The 13,232-nt window shown below is 41.1% G+C and overlaps 1 protein-coding gene across 2 annotated transcripts in view; it reads right to left on the minus strand.

Moving 5' to 3' along the window:
• Window positions 1-13,232, minus strand: part of LOC121328102 (pyridoxal kinase-like) — a 145,924-nt gene that overhangs the window by 94,654 nt on the left and 38,038 nt on the right. For both annotated transcript variants that reach the window (XM_041272591.1, XM_041272590.1), the window contains 2 exons: window positions 6,728-6,811; window positions 6,138-6,172 (listed from right to left, as the gene is read on the minus strand). In XM_041272591.1, the coding sequence (XP_041128525.1) occupies window positions 6,138-6,172; window positions 6,728-6,811 (119 nt within the window). The remainder of the gene's footprint in view (window positions 1-6,137; window positions 6,173-6,727; window positions 6,812-13,232) is intronic.

The following is a 13,232-nucleotide window of genomic DNA, read 5'->3' on the forward strand; positions in this document are numbered from 1 at the left end:
AAAACCCATATCCTTGCCCGCAAAGAGTTCGCAAAATGCCACCTAGAAGATACTGCAGGTATGTGGCAGAACGTCTTGTGGTCTGATGAAACTAAAGTGGAACTTTCTTGCCTTAATGCTAAGCGGTATGTGTGGCACAAATCAAACACTGCACACCAGCCAGGTAACGCCATCCTCACTGTAACGTATGGCGGTGGTAGCATCATGTTATGGGGATGTTTTTCAGCAGCAGGGACTGGCAATATTGTGAGGACTGATGGGAGGATGAATGGCGCACAATACAGAGAAATCCTGGATAAAACCCTGCGCCCCTCTGCCAAAAAACTCAAAAACTGTGGAAGAAGTTTGTCTTTCAACAGAACAGTGATCCAAAGCACGCTGCCAGAGCAACACTGGAGTGGCTTAAAATGAAGAAAATAGATATCCTTGAGTGGCCCAGTCAGAGTCCTGACCTTAATCCCATCGAAAATCTGTGGCAAGACCTCAAAATTGCTGTCCATCACCGTTCTCCAACTAACCTGACACAGCTTGAGCAATTTTGCAAGGAGGAATGGGCAAATATTGGTGTGCAAAGTTAATAGAGACTTATCAGAAAAGACTACTGGCTGTAATAGCTGCCAGAGGTGGTTCAACCAAGTAGTGACCCAGGGGGATGAATACTTAAAAAATGATGACATGTCAGTTTTTTAATTACTATATTACTATTTTCCCTTTCCAGTCCGATGTCAGACCCTGTCCTATTGGACCCTGACCCAGACCCTGACCCTGTCCGACATCATCCAAAAGACTTAAAGCACAGGTCTTTAGTCGTTTTTTCTCTGGAAAAAGCAGAGAAACCTTTCAATAGTCAAGTGAGACCGATAGGAGCCAAACAAAACCGAAATAAAAGGGCGTATCTCATTGCCCCTGCATTACAGAGATAACACGGACATAACAAAGGAGATAGCTGCTTCTGCATCCAGCACTCAAAGAATATCACAGACATTTGCAGAGCTTTTTGAGATGTTATAGTAATAAAATAATGACTTGGATCGCATTATTGAGGAGTTTGGTGATAAAACGACTGACCAGGAATGGATTTATCAGTATGCACATCTATAAAGAGGTTTGTGAAAAATATAGCAAACAAGGGGTGGGGCTTGGCTGTAGATACAGTACTGAGTGTCTTTTTGTGATTCAATTTCTTTTAAACCTGTTTTCTCAAAAAAAAAAAAAACTATTTTAAACAGCGCATGTGGAAATAAATTGGACCCGATGCGCTTGACAAACGCTGAATAAATGGACTGCAAAGAGTGCCCAATATGGAATGAATAGGATGTATAGGTGTATAGGCTCTGCAGTCATCACAGCACAGAAAAAGGCAGTTTCAGAGCTGCAGAGGGAAGACCAAATCCTGATGTGTACAGGCATTTTAACAGCCGCACTTCCCTCACCTTTACAACTGTGTACCAAACAATGGCAGTTAACTTTCACATCAAGTGTTTTAAATGTCGTTTGGAAGCTAAGTTTCCTCTCATCCAGGGCATGGACATTTCACTGCTGTGATACTGTACCAAGGCTGTAAACTGACAATGAAAATATGTTGCAAAACTAGCTTGAAAGGTGAAGGTGAGAGCTGATTTTGACAGGAGGACTGAAAATGTAGGAGGAGTGAGAATGTAGGAGGACTGAGAATACAGGAGGAACAAGAATGTAGGAGGAGCGAGAATGTAGGAGTGAGAATGTAGGAGGAGTGAGAATGTAGGAGGCCCTTTAAACTTCAGCAGATGTGATGAAATTGCGAAATCGATTAATTTGAGTTGAGTATTAGATCGCTTAATTGTGCAGGTTGTTATCTTATGCGTGAACAAAGAAAGACAGAATTCAATCCTGGTTGAACGGTGTGGGGCAGATCCAATTTTGCTTGCGGACAGCAGACCGGCTGGTTGCGTAGGGGGAGCAAGTAGATGGAGCAAGGGCAGCGACCATTAGATTTATCCTGTACATTCTTTAATGACCTGGGCAGCTACTGCGAGAACGGGACTTCTGGAGGCTGGTTTCCGCATTGGCTGGAGGGGGAGAGACAATGACGCAGATGAAGTGGATTGATGAGTTGTCGCAGAAGACATATACAGTATCTATAACTGCATGTATCCGTGTCCTGAAACAATGGAAACAGTTTATCAAGAATATAATTTCTGTTTATACTCAGCAAGCAGCTTTTGAAGGAGCCGATTTATTATCCTTGCTTGCAATTTCGGGCTGCTGGGTCACATGAACAGCAGGAAGCTGAGGAGAAAGAGCCGGAAGAGTGTGTGAAGACCCGGATGACTCGGACTTGATGGTCGAATGATAGTGACTCGGACTCTGACCCTGATGACTCAGACTCGTCACTCGAATGATACTGACTCATACCCTGATGACTCGGACTCGACATTCGAATAATAGTGACTCGAACCCTGATGTCCCAGACTCGGACTCGACATTTGAATAACAGTGATTCGGACCGTGATGACCCGGACTCGGCACTCGACATTAGAATGATAGTGACTCTGACTCAGACCCTGATAACTCGGACTCGACACTTGAATGATAGTAACTCGGAATCGGTCCCTGATGACTCAGACTTGACACTCGAATGATAGTGACTCGGACTTTGACCCTTATGACTCGGACTCGACACTTGAATGATAGTGACTCAGACTTGGACCCAGATGACTCGGACTCAGACTCAACACTTCAATGATAGTGACTCGAACCCTGATGACTCGGACTCGACACTCGGACCCTGATGACTCGGACTCGACACTTGAATGATAGTGACTTAGACTAGGACCATGATGACTTGGACTTGGACTCGAAAATCGAATGATAGTGACTCGGACTCAGACCCTGATAACTCGGACTCGACACTTGAATGATAGTAACTCGGAATCGGTCCCTGATGACTCGGACTTGACACTCGAATGATAGTGACTCGGACTTGGACCCTGATGACTCGGACTCGACACTTGAATGATAGTGACTCAGACTTGGACCCAGATGACTCAGACTCGACACTTGAATGATAGTGACTCAGACTTGGACCCAGATGACTCGGACTCAGACTCCACTTCAATGATAGTGACTCGAACCCTGATGACTCGGACTCGACACTCGGACCCTGATGACTCGGACTCGACACTTGAACGATAGTGACCAGGACTTGACCCTGATGACTCAGACCCGGACTCGACACTCGAATAATAGTGACTCGGACCCTGATGACTCAGACTAGACAGTCGAATGATAGTGACTTGTACCCTGATGACTCGGACTTGACACTCGAATGATAGTGACTTGGACTCGGACCCTGATGACTCAGACTTGACAGTCGAATGATAGTGACTCGTACCCTGATGACTCGGACTCGACACTCGAATGATAGTGACTCGTACCCTGATGACTCGGACTCGACACTCGAATGATAGTGACTTGGACTCTGACCCTGATGACCCGGACTCGGATTTGACACTTGAATGATAGTGACTCGGACTCGACACTCGAATGATAGTGACTCGGACTCGACACATGAATGATAATGACTCGGACCCTGAGGACTAGGACTTTGACTCGACACTCGAATGATAGTGTTTGGACTCGGACCCGACACTCCAATGATAGTGACTCAGACTCAGACCCCGATGACTCCGACTCGACACTTGAATGACAGTAACTCAGAATCAGACCCTGATGACTCGGACTTGACAGCGAATAACAGTGACTCATACTCGGACCCTGATAACTCAGACTAGACACTTGAATGACAGAGACTCAGACTTGTACCCTGATGACTCAAACTTGGACTAGACACTCGAATGATAGTGACTCGGACTTGAAATTTTATGACTCAGACTTACACTTGAATGAGTGACTTGGACTCGTACCCTGACGATTCGGACTCGACGCTCCAATTATAATGAATCGGAACTTGATGACTCAAACTCGACACTTGAATGATAGTGACTTGGACTCTGTTGTGTGAAATTTAATTACTTTAAATTTAAAAGGAAGTTGATGTGGAAGTAAATAAGACAATTACTTCACAGAGTAATTTTAAAAGGTCCTTTATTATTTCACACACACACACACACACACACGCAGTTACATACACAGATGCTATACTGCGAATAACGATATCCCTAAAGGGACACAACCCAACAAGGTTACATACAAAGATTATACTAATCACAGATCAATACAATCCATGAGACGCAACTGAACTAATTCTTACCCTTCCAAGCGGATCGGGAGAGCCCTTCGACCCTGGTAAGAGAAAACAGCTGTCTCCAAGAAATTACCGAGCAGGACTGCGCGCTAATCCTCACGGCTGACTCTCATCAGAGCAGAGGAGAACCCCTGTCCTTTATAACTTACCAAGTTAGGCTTTTGCATGCGAGAATGTAATTGGCCAGATCACTCCCTCGAGGCTCGGCCCTCTGAATAAACTATTCCTTTCCCTAGAACATTCTAACCAAAACAAGTTATATAAACGTGACAAAAAAACAAGTTATATAAGATATGGGGTTATTATAGGGCAAGGGCAAAGATGAACTCGAACGCATTTGTAGAACTTTCTAGAACACACTTTTTTTTTTTATTACAGACTCGTACCCCGATGACTCGGAATTGACACTCGAATGATAGTGGCTTGGACTCAGACCCTGATGACTCAGATTTGGACTCGACACATGAATGATAATGACTCGGACCCTGATCACTCGGACTTTGTCTCGACACTCGAATGATAGTGACTCGGACCCTGATGACCCGGACTCGGCGCTCGACATTCGCATGATAGTGACTCGGACTCGGACCCTGATGACTCGGACTCAACACTCTGACCCTGATGACTCGGACTCGACACTCGAATGATAGTGACTTGGAGTCTGACCCTGATGACCCAGACTCGGATTCGACACTCGAATGACAGTGACTCAGACTCGTACCTTGATGACTCAGACGCGACACTCGAATGATAGTGACTCAGACCCTGACAACTCGGACTTGACACTCGAATTATAGTGACTCGAACTCGACACATGAACGATAATGACTCAGACCCTTATGACTAGGACTTTGACTCGACACTCGAATGATAGTGTTTGGACTCGGACCCTGATGACTCGGACTCAACACTTGAATGATAGAGACTTGGACTCGTACCCTAATGACTCGGACTAGACACTCGAATGATAGTGACTCGGACTTGAAATTTGATGACTCGGACTCGTACCCTGACAACTCGGACTTAACACTCGAATGATAGTGACTTGGAATCGGACCCTGAAGACTAGAATTGGACTCAACACTTGAATGATAGTGACTAGGACCCTGATGAATCCAACTCGACACTTGAATGATAGTGACTTAGACTCGGACCATGATGTCTTGGGCTCGGACTTGACACTCAAATGATAGTGACTCGGACACTGATGACTCAGCCTCAACACGACCAGTGACCAGGACTTGGACCCTGATGACTCGGACTCAGACTCGACACTCGAATGATACCAACTTGTACCCTGATGACTCAGACTTGACACTCGAATGATAGTGACTCGGACTCTGACCCTTATGACCCAGACTTGGACTCAACAGTCGAATGATAGAGACTAGGACCCTGATAATAAGGACTCGACACTCGAATGATAGTGACTCGAACCCTGATGACCCGGACTCGACACTCGAATGATAGTGACTCTGACTCGTACCCTGATAACTCAGACTCGACACTCAAATGATAGTGACTCAGACTCGACACCCAAGGTTTAGTGCAGGTAAAGTGTCTCTATTGCAGTCAAAACTGTAGTTTTGAGCCACACAGCAAAATGTACGTTTTCATTTTTTTGTGTACAGCAGTAAAAATATTTAGTAAGCAAAACATTCTGAAAACAATGGTTGGTATATTAGAACCACTTATGGTAGACATTATACTGTAGGTCTGTGCAGAATGATACTCAGATTTTCAGAGGAATTCATATAAAGATGTTTAAAGTTGTTAGGTATTCATGAAATTGAATTGAACAGAAAACAAAGCTCTCCATCTGAAAATCTTGGTATGTGCACACCTCTAATACATAAGGGCAATGTTGTTACTGGAAAGAGAAGTCCCTTACCATAGATCCATGATCGCCCAACACTGGATCACAAACTGCAACAAAGGTGAGACAGGAAGAATTCGTATTTAGTTTACAATTTATGATGGTTAAATCTTCATATTCAAACTTTTCAAACAACATCTCTTTTGATTTAATTACAAAAAGTATTACAATCATCTGCAAAGACTAGATATTATGTGCTTATAAAGTTAGAAATATTTACTCATTATTGGATTGTATAAGGTAAATTACAGGACAGGAGACAGAACAGTATCTCCTACAGGGTACTATTGTAATAAAAAGTAATACTTTTAACCCATTTTGGAACTTTTAATGCAGTACAATGCACTAGTCCTGCATACACATAATGGGTACTCTTGCTACTGCAGTACTTTTTTGTGTTCATTGTGATTAAACTGAACTACACTACATATTAGCATTAATTTGCTTTTTCAGAGGCATGTGAAACAAATTCGTACATTTTCCTGGTACGAATTGCACATACTTAAGAGTCAAAATGACTGATTATCTGTAGTGTGGTCCTGGTGCTCCACTACTTATAAATATAGAGATGGCTACAGTACAACAGTGCCTTGCTGAGAGCTCACCGTAAACAAGATTCGGGTTTTGCCGCTTCAGCTCCTGGACAATATCAACAACCATTTCCAGGAATGATTTATCTCTTGTGTAACCTAGAAAAAGAAGAGAACAATATACTGTACCAGACACAAAAAATTATAATCATCAAATAAAGATCACAAAGGTGGATAATTAGCAACATGGTAAAATATGAATAGGAAGCAAAGCTGGAGCGTGGCTACACGTAAGCAGCAGGCCAGGAAATGGTTGCACTAATTGCATAGTGCAAAGAGATTTAGATTGCGCATAGAATTTGCCAGGAAAATGGCAAATTCAATTTCATATCAAATATAATACGGGGGGTCCCACACAGAACTAGCCCATTGACATCAAGACGTGTTGTAATAGACTCAATGGCATCACCACCCTGGCAGTGGGGAGGTAATTAAAATGCCAACAGATTGCTTACCCCTACCATAAAAAACATTGTATAAGTCGATTTTCTAAGCATGTTTTGGGGGCCTGTGGCAGGAAATGGCGTTGGGGTGACCCAGACCAGGAGGAACAACAAAAACAAAGGTACAGTGCAGTGGTGCGTGCGCCGTTTTATTTAAAGCAAACAAAAATAAATAAAATATTTAAACAAAAATAAACACTTGCTCGCAGAGCAGAAATAAAACAATTAAAATAAATCTCAAACACAAATAATGAATTAAGGTCCGGCTGGCAGTAGCCTTCACGGATCCTTTTATTCTTTTAAATTTAGTTTTTCCTCTCTCACTCCTCGCTCCTCCTCTGAACACCAACCCCAAGTAGGGAGAGCTGCAGGCTTAAACACCGTGGCCGAGGGGTTTAACTAGTTTGTAATTATTCTATCCCCTCGGCCACAATCTGCACGAGTTCATTCATTTGTGTGACTGCCGGCTAGTTTAAAAACGCACTAGCCGACAGCCGCACATTAACACAAGGTTCTTAATGTGGATGGGGCTTCCCATCCACGTTACAAAACAATAACACACGGCATTCGTTGACATCTATAAACAAATATAAAACAATAAACAAACACAAAATAACACAGGTGGAGGGGGAGACCCGGTTCTAAAATAAACACTGTACAGGACCACTCACCCTGTTACAGGGACATTAAAAAAAAACAAAAACAAATGGAAACCCCATGAATGTCATCTTTCTGGATGTTTCTTTTCTAAATGCCTTTTAATTTGTTTGCTTTTTAAACCATTTAAATGCAAAACCATAACAAAACACGTACACAGGTTTTGGTTTGTATTTATTATTTGTCCTGCAGTTGCATTTACAAATTTTTTCTGCACGTACTACTACTTTGTATATGATGTAGAATACGTGAATATAAACATAAGAACATAAGAACATAAGAAGAACATAAGAAAGTTTACAAACGAGAGGAGGCCATTTGGCCCATCTTGCTCGTTTGGTTGTTAGTAGCCTATTGATCCCAAAATCTCATCAAGCAGCTTCTTGAAGGATCCCAGGGTGTCAGCTTCAACAACATTACTGGGGAGTTGATTCCAGACCCTCACAATTCTCTGTGTAAAAAAGTGTCTCCTATTTTCTGTTCTGAATGCCCCTTTTTCTAAACTCCATTTGTGACCCCTGGTCCTTGTTTCTTTTTTCAGGCTGAAAAAGTCCCTTGGGTCGACACTGTCAATACCTACATGTAACACTAGTATGTACAATACTCTTTCAAATAAACGTGTTATGATTTTGAATGTGTGGTTCTTAAGGATGGTATTATTGTCATTGCTTGCGCCCCGGTTCCTTTTCTTTACAAACTAAGCACTGGTCAGAACTAATGACTCGAACTGAATCAACTTCACTTGACTTGAGCAGTTTAGTGACTCGACTTGACTCAAGCTTTGCATGTCAGTGACTTGACTCGAGTCTTTACTCCCCAATGACTCGACTCGATTCAATTTTGGTTACAACTCTGGTAATTAGGTTCCCACAATTTTAAATAATGTTTAATAAATAGCTAATCGCTACGTATTTCATAGGTAAAAGGGCAAAATAACTGCAATAAATATAATAGATAAGTGAAAGCACAGAAACGGAAAAGCACAAACTGAGTACATATGACAAATGACTGTGCGTAGCCTAGTGGTACTGTATATATGTACCGGTACCATGAGATTGTAAACTGTATGTCAGTAGTTCAGGGCAAACACCAATCACAAAATGTTTTACCACAAACATTTATTGAAGAGAATGCAAAATATGCAATTTTACAGACAAGTATGTTATATATACACATTAATTTGGCATCAAACCTGACCTAAAATTAATAAATCCCCTGGGCCTGATGAGATCCTCCCAATAGTACTCAAAGAAATGAAAAAAGTTATTTACAAACCGCTAACCAAGATCAAGCAACAGTCTCTTGACACAGGGGTTGTACTGACACACTGGAAAATCGCAAACGTAATACAGATCCACAAAAGGGGAAACAAAACTGAACCAGGTAACTACAGACCAATAGCTCGACGTCTATTATATGCAAACTTATGGAAACTATAGTAAGATCCAAAATGGAAAACTACCTATATGGTAACAGGGTCCTGGGAGACAGTCAACATGGTTTTAGGAAAGGGAGATCGTGTCTAACTAACTTGCTTGATTTTTTTGAGGATACAACATCGATAATGGATAATTGCAAAGCATATGACATGGTTTATTTAGATTTCCAGAAAGCTTAAAGTCCCGCATTAAAAGATTAATTCTCAAACTGAATGCAGTTGAGATTCAAGGAAACACATGTACATGGATTAGGGAATGGTTAACATGTAGAAAATAGAAAGTACTGATTAGAGGAGAAACCTCAGAATGGAGTGAGGTAACCAGTGGAGTACCACAGGGATCATTATTAGGTCCTCTGCTATTCCTAATCTACATTAATGATTTAGATTCTGGTATAGTAAGCAAACTTGTTAATTTGCAGACGTCACAAAAGTAGGAGGAGTGGCAAACACTGTTGCAGCAGCAAAGGTCATTCAAAATGACCTAGACAAGATTCAGAACTGGGCAGACACATGGCAAATGACATTTAATAGACAAAAGTGTAAGATACTGCACACAGGAAATCAAAATGTGCATTATAAATATCATATGGGAGAAACTGAAATTGACGAAGGAATCTATGAAAAAGACCTATGAGTTTTTGTTGACTCAGAAATGTCTTCATCTAGACAATGTGGGGAAGCTATAAAAAAGGCTAACAAGATGCTCGGATACATTGTGAAAAGTGTTGAATTTAAATCAAGGGAAGTAATGTTAAAACTGTACAATGCATTAGTAAAACCTCATCTTGAATATTGTGTTCAGTTCTGGTCACCTCGCTACAAAAAGTATATTGCTGCTCTAGAAGGAGTGCAAAGAAGAGCGACCAGAATTATTCCAGGTTTAAAAGGAATATCATATGCAGACAGGCTAAAAGAATTGAATCTATTCATTCTTGAACAAAGAAGACTACGCAGCGACCTAATTCAAGCATTCAAAATTCTAAAAGGTATTGACAATGTTGACCCAAGGGACTTTTTTGACCTGAGAAAAAAAACAAGGACCAGGGGTCACAAATGGAGATTAGACAAAGGGGCATTCAGAATAGAAAATAGGAGGCACTTTACTGGAACCAACTCCCCAGTAATGTTGTTGAAGCGGACACCCTGGGATCCTTCAAGAAGCTGCTTGATGAGATTCTGGGATCAGTAAGCAACTAACAACCACACAAGCAAGATAAGCTGAATGGCTTCCTCTCGTTTGTAAACTTTCTTATGTTCTTAATAATGGCAACGAGTCCAAGGGATAATGAGAAATCAAGGTAAGTGAATGGGAAGTGACAGTTGATGGGGCAGGCATTGCAGATCCAGGGCTGGGGTGTTAAAGCATTTTTTTATTGTGCATTGTCACAGGTTAGGGTTAGGGTTGCAGGTGTGACTTTTGAGCTGATAAGGGAATGGTCACAATCCCCTTGAAGTTGTCCAAAGAGCATTTCAATGTAAAGTGGAGCGATGAAAAAAAGAAGCCAAGTTAGAAGCAACAATTGTGTGAACGTTGGGCCCCAGCGCCTTTCCAACTTGGTTTGAGGACTCGTGCCTGGCTGGGCGGAGACCCCTATAGATAAAACCTATGGAGATGGGGAGGTGGTGGGTTACGATGAAATCAAAACGCAACTGAGTTAGTGAAGAGGGTATGTATAGTGCTAACAATTTGAATTAGTTAATGTGTAAACTGAATGACTGAATTTGGTGATACAGAGATTGCTGTCGGATCCTCCTCCTGAACTTTAGTTATGAACTTCAGGAAAACTGAAAAATGTACTCTGTAGTAAACTTGATTTTTTTATATGGTTCTGTACTACTGGAACTGTACTTTCTTTCAGCGAATGTTGACAAAGCTAAGGGGCCAGAAGATTCAATTTTGGTTACAACTCTGGTAATTAGGTTCCCACAATTTTAAATAATGTTTAATAAATAGCTAATCGCTACGTATTTCATAGGTAAAAGGGCAAAATAACTGCAATAAATATAATAGATAAGTGAAAGCACAGAAACGGAAAAGCACAAACTGAGTACATATGACAAATGACTGTGCGTAGCCTAGTGGTACTGTATATATGTACCGGTACCATGAGATTGTAAACTGTATGTCAGTAGTTCAGGGCAAACACCAATCACAAAATGTTTTACCACAAACATTTATTGAAGAGAATGCAAAATATGCAATTTTACAGACAAGTATGTTATATATACACATTAATTTGGCATCAAACCTGACCTAAAATTAATAAATCCCCTGGGCCTGATGAGATCCTCCCAATAGTACTCAAAGAAATGAAAAAAGTTATTTACAAACCGCTAACCAAGATCAAGCAACAGTCTCTTGACACAGGGGTTGTACTGACACACTGGAAAATCGCAAACGTAATACAGATCCACAAAAGGGGAAACAAAACTGAACCAGGTAACTACAGACCAATAGCTCGACGTCTATTATATGCAAACTTATGGAAACTATAGTAAGATCCAAAATGGAAAACCTATCTATATGGTATCCTGGGAGACAGTCAACATGGTTTTAGGGAAAGGGAGATCGTGTCTAACTAACTTGCTTGATTTTTTTGAGGATACAACATCGATAATGGATAATTGCAAAGCATATGACATGGTTTATTTAGATTTCCAGAAAGCTTAAAGTCCCGCATTAAAAGATTAATTCTCAAACTGAATGCAGTTGAGATTCAAGGAAACACATGTACATGGATTAGGGAGTGGTTAACATGTAGAAAACAGAAAGTACTGATTAGAGGAGAAACCTCAGAATGGAGTGAGGTAACCAGTGGAGTACCACAGGGATCATTATTAGGTCCTCTGCTATTCCTAATCTACATTAATGATTTAGATTCTGGTATAGTAAGCAAACTTGTTAATTTGCAGACGTCACAAAAGTAGGAGGAGTGGCAAACACTGTTGCAGCAGCAAAGGTCATTCAAAATGACCTAGACAAGATTCAGAACTGGGCAGACACATGGCAAATGACATTTAATAGACAAAAGTGTAAGATACTGCACACAGGAAATCAAAATGTGCATTATAAATATCATATGGGAGAAACTGAAATTGACGAAGGAATCTATGAAAAAGACCTATGAGTTTTTGTTGACTCAGAAATGTCTTCATCTAGACAATGTGGGGAAGCTATAAAAAAGGCTAACAAGATGCTCGGATACATTGTGAAAAGTGTTGAATTTAAATCAAGGGAAGTAATGTTAAAACTGTACAATGCATTAGTAAAACCTCATCTTGAATATTGTGTTCAGTTCTGGTCACCTCGCTACAAAAAGTATATTGCTGCTCTAGAAGGAGTGCAAAGAAGAGCGACCAGAATTATTCCAGGTTTAAAAGGAATATCATATGCAGACAGGCTAAAAGAATTGAATCTATTCATTCTTGAACAAAGAAGACTATGCAGCGACATAATTCAAGCATTCAAAATTGTAAAAGGTATTGCCAAAGTTGACCCAAGGGACTTTTTTGACCAGAAAAAAAACAAGGACCAGGGGTCACAAATGGAGATTAGACAAAGGGGCATTCAGAATAGAAAATAGGAGGCACTTTACTGGAACCAACTCCCCAGTAATGTTGTTGAAGCGGACACCCTGGGATCCTTCAAGAAGCTGCTTGATGAGATTCTGGGATCAGTAAGCAACTAACAACCACACAAGCAAGATAAGCTGAATGGCTTCCTCTCGTTTGTAAACTTTCTTATGTTCTTAATAATGGCAACGAGTCCAAGGGATAATGAGAAATCAAGGTAAGTGAATGGGAAGTGACAGTTGATGGGGCAGGCATTGCAGATCCAGGGCTGGGGTGTTAAAGCATTTTTTTATTGTGCATTGTCACAGGTTAGGGTTAGGGTTGCAGGTGTGACTTTTGAGCTGATAAGGGAATGGTCACAATCCCCTTGAAGTTGTCCAAAGAGCAATTCAATGTAAAGTGGAGT

Source organism: Polyodon spathula, chromosome 15 (genome assembly GCF_017654505.1).
Source record: "Polyodon spathula isolate WHYD16114869_AA chromosome 15, ASM1765450v1, whole genome shotgun sequence".
Taxonomy (NCBI): domain Eukaryota; kingdom Metazoa; phylum Chordata; class Actinopteri; order Acipenseriformes; family Polyodontidae; genus Polyodon; species Polyodon spathula.